The 12,441-nt window shown below is 44.4% G+C and overlaps 1 protein-coding gene across 1 annotated transcript in view; it reads right to left on the bottom strand.

Annotated features, from left to right (window-relative positions):
• Positions 1-12,151, bottom strand: part of RNF11 (ring finger protein 11) — a 20,170-nt gene extending 8,019 nt beyond the window's left edge. Inside the window, exon 1 of the mRNA XM_008640843.2 lies at positions 11,978-12,151. Within this exon, the coding sequence (XP_008639065.1) occupies positions 11,978-12,151 (174 nt within the window). The remainder of the gene's footprint in view (positions 1-11,977) is intronic.
• Between the last annotated feature and the right edge of the window lie 290 nt (positions 12,152-12,441).

Genomic DNA, 12,441 nt, shown 5'->3' on the forward strand with positions numbered 1-12,441 from the left:
TGCTGAATTTGATGACATTTTCTCTTCTCACCACTTTATTACTCATAAGGAACTTGCTAGGATGATGGTCCAGGGACCTCTTCTGTGAATGTCATTCTGATCAGGGTGAAGAAATTCAAACTTCATCCACATGTGAATACACATTCTGAAATAATATCCTCCCCCAAGACACATTAATGTAAAACCACGCACCATTATAACGTGCATTATACGACAACTACAGCTTACTTTAATAATCCTTAGAATATTACAAGCAGCCTGCCAACTATAAAAGCCTTTTTCTGCCATACAGAAGAGAACAGTCAATTTATAAAGGTGAATAGCAGTTGCTATAAAACATCATGTAATGAAATTGTTACCCAATTTTTTTGTATTTCTGCTGCTAAGTAGTCACTCAGTATGAATAACTGCAACAGCTGAGCACTTAAAGCTTTCTGAAAGAAAAATCCCCTCCTCTCCCCTCTCCCTTTTGGAGGGGACATCTGGGACAGACAGATCAGATACCTGTACCCATACACTTCCCACCATGGTGCTCCTAAGGAAAGATTACTAAGAAATCTGGCATTGTAGGAACTGGGCACTGTAAATATGGTTGGTAATTAATATAACAACAGAGTGAGGAACCAGTCTGCACCAGAGGAGAGGAACCTGCAGGATCTGTGCTGTGCTTCTCCAGCTGTTGACTCCAGTTAAGAAGCAACACCTGTTTTGAGTCATGGATCACACTTCAGAGAGAGGTGTTTTTTGGTGAAAGCCAAGGTGGTTCTGCAGAGATGGCACAGCCTCATTCACACTGCAACCAAAACTGTAAAATTGTCCTGTGCATACTTCACAATTGTTCCACTAAAATTACTGGCAAATAAATGTATCCAAGGAGTTGGAAAAGAGTAGCAACCATGAAAGAGAGTGAGTGACTCCTGGCTGCTGACTCTAAAATATCACCTGTCCCCTGAGCTCAGCTTTGCTACCAAAAATAGGGCTGGGGCAGAGAGAGAGGAGATACAAAGCAGATGTATCCTGCCTGCTGCTTTCCTAGACAGTGACAAGGGCTGTGAGAAAAGGCCTTTCAAGTTTTGTCCCTGCACTGTCACACAAACCCAAAAAGACTACCAACCTACTGCCGAGACAAACAGTTGGCAGTGCCCTTTCAGCTTGACCAGAGCAAACCCAGCCTTACCTGGCAGATGGAAATCACCTGTGGCTCTGTAGAGTCACCTGCTCTGAAATTTGATTAACCATCAAGGCAAACCTAAATACAAAAGACTAGCAAGAAGGAGTTGTAGGAAAAAAGCAGTAATTAATCCCTGGAAGCACAATCTCCTGACACAGCCAGTTTTTACATTTCCAGGCTGCACAGCAGGTTTCTCTGACTCAAGGGCGTCAACCTTGGGTACTGATGGTTCCACTTACTGAGTTCTTGTTCACCAGCCTTGTATCAGTTTTAGGTATTCTTGTTCCTTCCTCCAGAGATCCCACCAAACATCAGAGTGTGAATTTTTTCAGGAAAGTCAGTAACTGATATACCAACATGTCCCAGACCACTAAATTGCTCACCAGAGAATTGATTCTGTCCCTCCAGACAGCCTCACTGACAGCTCAACTTACAGCATCAGGCCACAAGCTGTGAGAGATAACAAAGCCCTCTTATTACAGCTCCTAGCATGTTTATTTTAATAGGCTTTTTTTATATTGAGAAGGAAAAGATTCATAAACAATTTATTAAAATTCATGCTTTTCTGTCAGGCTGCTGCAGTGAGAAAAGCCAGGAAAGAACAGTTGCACCTGAACATTAAATTAAGGATACTCAGGCACAAAATGCAACCTCCTGAGAATGGTACACCCCAGGGACTACAAAGCAAAGCAGCTGGGGAGGTGCCAACAATCAATTCTGCAGCTGGTGGTAGAAGAACAGCACATGAATGTGGATCATCCTACCCCACAAGCAACCCCACATGTGTGTTACTGGTACATGGTCTCTCCCACTTATGCCAAGTGGTTCTTTGCAGAAACCCCTCCTCAGGCCTGACAAGAGCAGACAGTTATTACAGAGCTACGGCTACATTAAACACAGCACTTATGCTTCACGTGAGATGGCCGCTGGAAAACTGAGAAGTTGATTTAACAGCAAATAAAAACCTGAAATTTTGGGGAAAAGAAAACAGTTCTGAGGTGGAAAAGGCTGAAAACAAGTATCTCAGACTGACTCCTCGGCTGAAAGGTAAAGTGAACCTACGGTGTGCCACCCACGTACTGCTGTGGAACTGCTGGGTAGCAGGAAGCAAAACCACAAAAGAACACCCCAAACAAAGGAATGGAGTTAACATGGTTTTTGGAGGCTGCATTCAAGCACAAGAGACAGGGGAAACTATGATGGAAAAGCTGACAGAACACGAGCAGTCCACACAGACATCGGGGAATCGTTCACACTTCCTTTAGACACATTTGCTTTCTGGAAAGGGTAAATATCAGTCAGTGCAACTTGTTTACAGTATAAATCGAAGGGGCAACAGCTAAAAAATGGTAGTATTGATCATCCTGGGGAACACACAGAGTCTGCAGGCAGCCATGACTCTCGCTGAGCCAGGCCCTGTGTGTAGCAGCAAACACGCTTTGCTCACACCCTGCCCCGCTCCCTGATGTCAGACACATGGGATCTGTTCCAGACACTGTCCCCATGCACACCCCAAACCACCCCGAGGCTCTGACTCACCTCTGGGTACAAAAAGCTCACACGTGCTTCTGCCACCCGAGACATGAGCCTGGCCCAAACCTCCAGGCCCAAAGCTCCCAAAGCATTGCATCACTCTGACAAGTGCGTGCTAGTCCTCTGTATGAAGGGCTGGGTATGGATCACTGGACAGGCATTCCCGGGGAAGGATACAGGGATAGAGGGGACTTCAGCTGGGCAGTGTAAGGCACTAAGGGTGAACAGCAGTGCACATTGTGCCCTGAACAGCTACTGAACCCACAGACTCAGTGCAACTGAGTAAGCACACGCAGTCCCTGCTTATGGTGCCATTTCAGGGAATTTGGGGATTAGGGCACAGCTGACTCCAGCTGGTCTAAAACAGCACTGCCTCAGGACTGTGGGTCCTGCCACTTCCCTTGCAATGGCTCCAAGGACACTGCTCTGACTGACTCTTCCCCTCATGGAAACCAAACAAGCCATTGCCATTGACAGTATGATCTCTACAGCTGCTGGGAAAGTTGGGAACAGGCATGCAAAAGGAAAATGGGAGGAGTGCCCCTGTTGGGACTCAAGCCAATTGTGAAAACCTGACTCCAAATACTTAAAAAATAGCAAGAGTGCTAAAATGTATATTCTGGCAAGAATTAGGTCAGCTCGATGGCAATTCTAAGAACAAAACAGTCCTTCTGAGTACTTCAGAAACAATGTAGCAAAATTATGGAATCAGCTCTAATTAGCCAAGAGGACAGACTGGGGACAGGGGTCCAAGCCAGGGAGTAAACATGAAAATGCACATAAACTGAAGGCACGAGCAGTCAATCCATCAGGGGAGGACTGCTGAGGTATAAATACAGGCTGTACTTCAGTGTGTAAATAGACATGTATATGTGTGTATTTAAGTTTGCTAGTTTGAACTAATGAGAACATCATAACACATAGTAGAGAAATATTATGCAGAACTAGGAAAGTATTTTAGCAAAAGAGTGAGTAGGATATCAAAGGATCAGAAAAATCAAGTGACGAATGATCTCATCTCTAGGCCGAGCGTTACTGTTCAACACATGACAAGCACCCTCCTTGGGCAAAGAGCACTCTCCAGAATGCAGTTTAACAGCCCTGCCTAAAGCTCTTTTCCATAGACATCCAAAAGCGTCCTATCAAGGAACATAGGTCCTCCTACATCAGGTTCCTAAAACAGGACTTAAATAGACACAACAGTCCCAGCTAGACTGAGAACATCACCCTTATATAAGGTCTCTGTGAGGTGTCAATTCAAATTCAGAGAAGAGGTAACACAGGTAATGAAAACAAACAGGCACAGCAGCAGCAGCAGCAGCTCCCTCAGATCATCTGCCCTTCATGCACTATCCTGGGCCATGACACAAACTGCTTTTTTGTAGCCACCCCGTTGTAAGCAAGCAGCAAAAAGAGGTGTGAAAGAGGGCACAGTTGTTCTTTTTATAGAGATACAGTCTGTTACCTCACCAAAATACACAGAAAAGGCAACATAGGAGAGGGCTTCTGCAAACCTTGGCAGGGACCTTCCCCTTACCGGGGCCCAGCTCATAAGGCCAAGCTGTGCCAGAGCCTGGGAAGATGGGCCAGCAGTGGGCTCCCCCAGCAAGGGAAGCCAAGCAGAAGCCTGATGAACATTTTTCCATCAGGACAGGCAGCAAACAGGGCCTCTGCAGAACAGGACTCTCACACACTGCAAACCTCTGCCACACCTGATGGAAGAATTTTCCACCACGCCTCACAGCAAACAGGGACTCAGGAGAGCGGGACTCTCATGCAGTACAAAGCTCTGCCACAGCCCATCAGGACAGGCAGCAAACAGGGCCTCTGCAGAACAGGACTCACACACTGCAAACCTCTGCCACACCTGATGGAAGAATTTTCCACCATGCCTCACAGCAAACAGGGACTCAGGAGAGCGGGACTCTCATGCAGTACAAAGCTCTGCCACAGCATAAAGAAAGGAGAGAAAACAGATTGCTCTACCAAGGATAAATAACTTGGAGGAGAAAAGAGGCAGCAGTTCACATGCTACTGCAGAAGAGCTTCAAAAAGCAGATGGGGCTGGTGATGAGCTGGGTGTGTGTAACCACAGAGCAGGAAAACCTGCAGCAGAGAGACTGCTGGTGTGGGGCGGCTGCTGGGAGACTGTGTCAGTGAGGCAGCCCATGACAGCAGGGTTTCTTCCAAAAGCCAGGAATCTGTGCTATACTTCACTGCATCGTAACTTTGTACTCAATTTGAAATATTTTAATTGCCTTTTTAACAAAGCCATCCTCAATTATGAATGCCTGCTCAAGTTGAAAGCTGCCACACCTTGGCAGTTTGATGGTACACTCATCTCCACAGGCCTTTTTATTTTCTTATTGGCATCTGAATTTCTAATGCAGAGTGGATACCCCTGAGATCCAGGTGTGTGACGAAGCCTCAACCCAGGCAGTGCAGCAAGAGACTGTGCACAGGCAGCTAGAAGGCTTCCTGGGGGCAGTTAAAGGGTACATCAATGCTGCATTTTGCAACAGCATAACCACAGCTTTTTTTAAAGCATGTTTCTGCATCAGCCTGCTGGAAAGCCACAGACAGATGAAGCCTCACACACACCTGCTGTGCACCTCAAACACAGTCCAAGTCTCTGTGCGCTGCTGTCCCAGTGTCACTGGTGAGAGGGCTTGGTGAGGATGTCCTTACCAACCACCCAGCCAACAGCTCCTCTTCTCCACCAAATCCTGGGAAACTGACTGGGGTTTTCTGTGATTTCATTCACATCTTGAGGCTGGAACTGGAGTTTGAATCGGGGCTGCCAGCAGCACCCTGAAACGCTGGGCTGTGCACAAGAGGTTCCAGTGCAGCCCAGGGCGCTCTGTAGTGCGGACACTGACACTTCTCCAGGCGCCCACTTGCTGCCATTGCCCACTTCAGGGAGAATGAGCACACACAAAAAATGTGACCTATTTGTTTAGCGTCATTTGATAATAACATTAATTATTTCATCTCTGAGTTAATAAGAAGCAGCTGTAAATAGCCAGAGGCACCGAGTCAGGCTATCAGCTCATCTCAGCCAGTCATTTATTAATCTTAAAGGAACGTCCCAGGCATTACATGAATATTTCTAAATCTCTTGGTTGGGGGTTTTTTTTTCAAGCAGTTCTCCATTTTTAAGCAAGTAATGACTGCATGAATATCAAGGCACACAAAAGCTTGACAGAGCTCCACTTCTTGATGCAGTATTAGCAGTGAACACAAGGGCAATGTTTCTATTTTTTCCAGTTAAGTCTTGTCCTCGCAAGCAGTGACTCTGCGTTTTCAGCTCGCAGGGCACAAATCCAAGTGTGATCTCATGCAACTGTCAAACCTCTTCTAACAGAAAAAAGGCCTGTGCCAAGAACAGGTAGAGAAATCATAAATAGCTCTCTCAGGAGGTGGTTATACAAGTGAAATATTTCCAGAACACATTTTTTGTACTATTTTAAAGTTTTAAATGCACAGAGACAGTTCAATGGGCACCTGGTCATCTCTATAATGTGTTACCAGACAACATGGGTTCATTTCACTGCTATGTATGAAACGCGCAGCCAGTTGCTGGTGCAAGCAGGACAAATTGCAAATATTCAGCTTCACAGATAAATAAGGTACAACATCCACCACTAACTGTACATGCAAATACCTGGCTAATCAGCCTTCTCAATCTATGGTGTAGTGGGGTTTTTTATACTCATCTTTGGATCTTGCCTGTGCTGGTTTCACACCAAAAATACCCATGTTCGTTTCAGCACAGGTGCTTTCGGAGTAGGTGGTTTAAAGGGGGAAGTGAAGCAGTTCCAAGGTTTTGCAAGGGTGAGGGGGGAGATGGGCAGCACAGAGCCCAACCCAGCCTCTCCCATTTCATCTTGTTCACATTGTTCCAATGGGATGAAGAAAAACCTCTATTTTTGCAGGCCATTCCCCTGCTTACACTCACTGTCATGGAAGACAGGGCTTTGTTTACATTGAAACTGCCTTTCTGAAGGAAAACTTGAAGTTCCCACAATGGATTCATCCTGCTGTCTGCACGGATCAGTAAAATCTACCAATGTCCCCACTACTGCCCCGGTAGCACACTCAGTAAGGATTTCAAACACTACCAGGGACATGGCACTTGAGCACCTACTTAAGTACTTGCCTGAATTATGGCTCAGGCTGCCACAAAATCTCAGAAGAACAGAAAACTGTTTGAGAGGAGGGACATGAAAACAGAGAGGTCATTTTTCTGAATATGGACTGACTGGTTGGAAGACAAAGCCCCATTTCACCCTGACACACTCGCATGAAGGCAGCTGCAAAGCCTGGAGATGTCCAGCCTCAGCTCATCCACACACAACAACCCATCTTTCAGGTTGTGTGCAGAATGCCAGAAACCCTGAACGCTAAATACAGTGATACTCAGGAGGCAGTTTTACAGGTGGAGTTGAGAAAATCTCATGGAAATACAAAGTTTATCTGTGCAAATTACTAATTTACCAAGAACATTTACACACACATACAAGGATACAGCTCAGGTCCTGCACTGAAGTGTAACTCCACCACTCTAGGTGAGGTTCACGCTACTTTTGATGCTTCCCCTGAGTCAGAAATGAGAGCCCAATGTCACTAACATTAAGCTACCAACACACTCAGGCTTTATGAAAATATAAAGAAACACTTGTACTCACTGTATTCTCCTGCGTTAATGTTTAGGGTGGAATAACCATGTCCTGCTGCAACCTACACGCTCACTAAAATAAGTTTTGTCAGTTTATACATACACAGACAAACTGCAGTCATGACAAAACACCAGAAGGAAGTAACAGTGAGCTTTTTTGGAGGTAAAAAAAAAATACACACAGCCCCAGCAGAACAGCTATCAAGAAAACCTGTGAGTTCTTTACGTTTAATTTATGACATTTAGTCTAGACATCTAGTCTTGTTACCTTGGCAGTCATTAGGGTGTAACTACAGAGGTAACTGTAATACCTAGATAAGCTCCAAAAAAAAAAAAACAACAGCCTCTTGCTCAGACTATAAATGACTACAGAAATATTTTAGTTGTCTTTCTAGACTCTTTAGCTCGCCCTTTGATCCCCGAATGGAGACCTCTCCGAGAGGCAGTGGGTGCAGCAGAGTAACTTGGGAAGCAGAGGGCATTTAGTGCCTCTCCTGCAAGTGTACAGGACTAAACTCACTTTGTCTCCTTACGAACGGCTGCAGTTAAGTGAAGTCGGCGAATGTGCTTCCCTGGGAACACCAAAGGGTTTGCTGAACCAAATGGGCAAGGTAACAAGAACCTGAATTCCTGTCTTTATTTGGGATACCACCTTTCTTATGGATGAATCTCCAGTGCAGTAAAGACATGAGTAGAAATTACTGCAGCGAACAATTTTTTTGTTCATTTGTTGTTTTGAATCACACAGTGGAAACAGAAATAAACTGATCCTGCTGGGAGATGGGGTGTTCTGTGTTCTTCCTTGGGGGCATGAAAAGGCTGGGCATGGCCTTCTCTGCGAACTTTGGCAAAAAGGAGCCCAATGTTCATCAAATGAAGTCTGCTGTACACCACAAGCAAGCACCCTGAAGAGCAATTTCAGACTAGAAATCAGGTTAAAAAAATTTTCTTCGCTCTGCTGAAGCTTTATACTGAAATTAGCCTTGAAATAACTTACAGGCCTGGTTCTAATTTTTTTATATCATTCCATGTAGTGCTGCACTCCTGGTGAGGTCTTCATTCACGTTATGGAATGGTTTACCCCAGTGAGAGACGATAACAGCCAGCAGCACGTGAAAAATGCTTGCCCCAAGGAGCTGCACATTCTGCAGATTTGGAGTAAGTATTGTCTCTAACTTCTGAATCCACAAGCCAAATTCACTGCAAGATTCTGAGAGGTCAATCAACGCTCCCTCCATCACTTAACACACACCCTATTTTAATATTTTCTTTTTTTACTGTTGTTTTTTGTTTGGTTTCACTGACTATAGATGAGACATTTTGTTTTTCAGGAAAACCAAGTTGCTTGAATATCATATCCTCTAATAAACAAAATAAAAATAGAAGCGTTAGCCCAGAAAAACAAAGGCTGAAAGGGATATAGGATCTCTAAATAAATCAGGAGTATAACATCAGAGAAACAACTAAAGACCTACTTGGTAGAAGAATAACAAGTGCAACTTTGCCATAAATAATCTAGGATTGTGAAATAAGCTTCCTGAGCCTTGGTTCTTGGTTGATCAAAAGAGGCTCCTGTAGGGGTAACAGGGCAAAGCTTGACCAGTGTCTTTCAAAATCATCCATGGTCTGCAGAAAATATACTTCACTGAGTATATACAAAATTATCCATATATCCCCTTATCCAGACACCAGAAAACAGTCCAATTCACACACTTGTTAATATGCAATTTTCAAACTGTACTGTAAACAGTTGTTATCCAAATTGATACAATCTCTGATGCAGTGTAAGAACTAGCAATAATGCTTGTCATGTTTAACTCAAAGCTAATTTAAATAAAATACAGAAGATAATGCTCATTAAATCCAAGCCTCATTTTGTTGAAGCCAAGTCTGCAAACACTGTCATGCCCACTTGGAAGTTTAAGACAGTAACAAAACAGAAGCTTTAAATGTGAGAAAAGAAATTTTTGGACAAAATAATTTTCCATTAGGAATTCTGGTTTGATCTCGGGGAGGGTTTTGATAGCCCACTGGTGGAAGATACCTACAGCAGAGCACAAATGTTCTTGGCCAAACCCTTTCTCCTGCAGCACAGTCTACAGGCAGAAGCAGGAACGAAGGCAGGGCTGAATGAAAGACCTTTATAAAGTTTATTCTGCTGGCCATATGCTAGCTGGAAGTTCCACTTGTGTTGCTTGAGTAGCACCAGGCAGCTGCACCACTGGTGAGGATTTGGCCCATGGCAAGCAAAACGTGAGGTCATCAGTGACAAGTGTACATGAGATTAGTGCAGTCTATGCCAATCTGCAGGCACTTTAGTGCTGGTAACCACTTTGCATTAGGATTTAAAATAATATTTATCTTACTTTAGTTTGCTGTATTACTTAAGTCTTTCTAAGGCAGAAAGGGCACTAGCTATTACTCTAATTTAAATAGTTATATTCTGTCCAGCTGAAATGCATAACTGTATTCAAACTGAAACCCGGCCAGCATATTCTGTGAAATAATCCAAGGAAATCTTAGTGGTCTCATTCAGAAAACAATTTCTACAGCTTTGCAGTGCCCCACAGCCCCAGCAATGTGGAATATGACCAACAAGGAAGGGTGTCCCCTCTGCCCCAGCAGCCCATCTCCTGAAGCTTTGGGGTTTTTTTTGGTAGGTCTCCAAGCTGAAAACTAAGCCTGACCCAACATAGTCAATAGGGTACATTGTACAGCAAAAAAGCTGTAAAGATGGCATTTACTGCTCGTGTTCAGCATTCCTGGTTCTGAATTCAGCTGAACAGAAAGGTTCTAAGCAAGGGGACTGAGCTATGCAAGAGCACAGCGTTATCCCAGCAAGGAGAAGAACTGGTAATGCTGCATAAGTGGATGCAGGAAGAAGCAGGAAGATTTGCTTCTCAAATTTATTTTCTGAAACAGGATTTTGTTCCTTAATTTGCCTTAAGTAAGACTAGCTACAACAGGAAGCCAGTGGCCTCCTCTGACAGACACCAAACTAGAGTAAGGAGTCACAACATATACAACAGGACAGTCAAACTCAGGCAGCCAGCCTAGCTCCTGCTCTTGCATACTTATATAATTTCTTAATTCTAAACATTTTAGACAACAGGGAGGTTGTTTCATTAAAAGCCACAGACACTGGCAGTCTTCACATACATATGCACAAAGGTAATCAAACTCCTAACAGCAGTGACAAAGCTTGCCAAGCAATGTTCAGGCTTTGGAAACCATCCACAGAGTCATAACTGGAAGGTCTGTGTGAGGAAGGAGGCAGAGCAGCACCCACAACACAGATCAATGATGTTACTGTGGTCAGTTGTATCCCAAGGGACATCAGAGTCTGTTGCACAATGTGAACAGGCTGTCAAAGTCTTCAGACACTCCTGTGCTTACCAAGTCTACTCATGAACTGTTAGGTAACACTAATGAAGCTTTTTTAACAAGAAAAATAGCAAAGAAAAGGACTCAAGCACCTTTAAAGACGGTTGTGGTAGGCAAACTTAGATTATTTCTTTTTTTTTTCTGGTTTTGCGTTTGTTTCTTCTTTAAATCAGAAAGATCACATTTAAGAAATAAATGTCCACATTAGAGATTTGTCCTGAAGCAGTAAAATCCCTTCAACTGAAATCACCACCCTGCTCAAGTTAGAAATAGCATCTTTAGACTGCATTTCATGCACAGACCATTCCCAAATGCACTCACTGCCCAAACCAGTATAAGATACTCATCCTGTGCATGCTCTGGTACCCAGTTAAATCCAAGTATAGCCCTAATTTCAACATGGAAAAGCCAAAACTTCTCTAATACTTGGAAGTAATAGCACATATCTAATACCTGACACATGTAGACCTTTCCACAGATGTCGCTGAGTAAAATGCAATCTGTAGGTGCTGATAAATCCAATCTCCACCAGGAATTCAGTTCATTTCACTAATCTGACAGGAGGAAGAATAAGACAACCCATCTCAGACAACTGAATGGTATGAGCTGCCCCACCAAGCACCAGAGCCACCATGGAGTGACTGCAGAGAACATGGCTCCATGTAGAAAACAGGAGGGAAAAGTGAAGCAATCCCTTTTTGGCAGCAGTGGATGGTTAGATCAGACCTCCTTGTCCCAGAAACATCTACACACATGATGCTGAGCATGAGGCACATCACATTTTTGCCTGGTTTCAGCCAGTGGTCTGCTGAACTCAGAGACAGCCCCCAAGCCTCTCCTTGGGCCTTGGCTGTGTTCATTCCTGAGCTGGGCCTGTTGAAGTCATTATTTTTAAGTGCTGGAACAGAATCCTGCCATCAAGTTAAATGAACACAGATGCTGCTTTCTCCACATGCCAGAGGTGTACACAGCCACCCCAGGAGCACTGATGGGTTCCACCAACACGGGCCTGGTGAAGGCCCCAGGACAGGAGTATTTGGTGTCCATAGGCAGTGGCACTTTCTTTAGGGACTTGGAAAATACCCTTTTCTCCCCAGAAAGGCTGCAGAAGTCCAAACCACTCAAGTTGCTGATGGACTCAGATAAACTCTCCTTTATCTAAAAAAAAGCCTTATACTGACAAAAGGACGGGCAGATTTCCCTCAGCCTACAGTACACTTCACTGTTTGACTCAGCACCCTGAGGTGGAAACACTTGCCGGATCCCTCAACACCAACAGCCTGTTTGGTAGCATCTGTTATGTACTTGTTACTACCATTTTCCCAGTTTTTGCTCTCCAATAAAAACACCACCGTGCCAACAGCGCTGCTCGGAGGAGTCTCCATCTGCGTGATCTGACCGGACCAAAGAACACACTGACCCCAGGATATCACGTTCTGAGTCCTGTGCAGAAACTCTTGCTGGCACAAAGGCAGGATCCAATTCACTCCTTAACAGAGCTAGTTGGTCACTTTCAGCTGCAGCACATTGAGGAGACAGAGACATGAAGTTCTGTGTTACAGCTGGAAGTTGGGAAGTCTGGCCTTCACCAGGCTGGAATCTGGCTAGTGACATGTGCATAAGATAGACCCCCCAAAAACGGAGGGATAAAACTTTTCTACCTTTCCTACCTCAG

Source organism: Corvus brachyrhynchos, unplaced genomic scaffold (assembly GCF_000691975.1).
Source record: "Corvus brachyrhynchos isolate BGI_N302 unplaced genomic scaffold, ASM69197v1 scaffold48, whole genome shotgun sequence".
NCBI lineage: Eukaryota > Metazoa > Chordata > Aves > Passeriformes > Corvidae > Corvus > Corvus brachyrhynchos.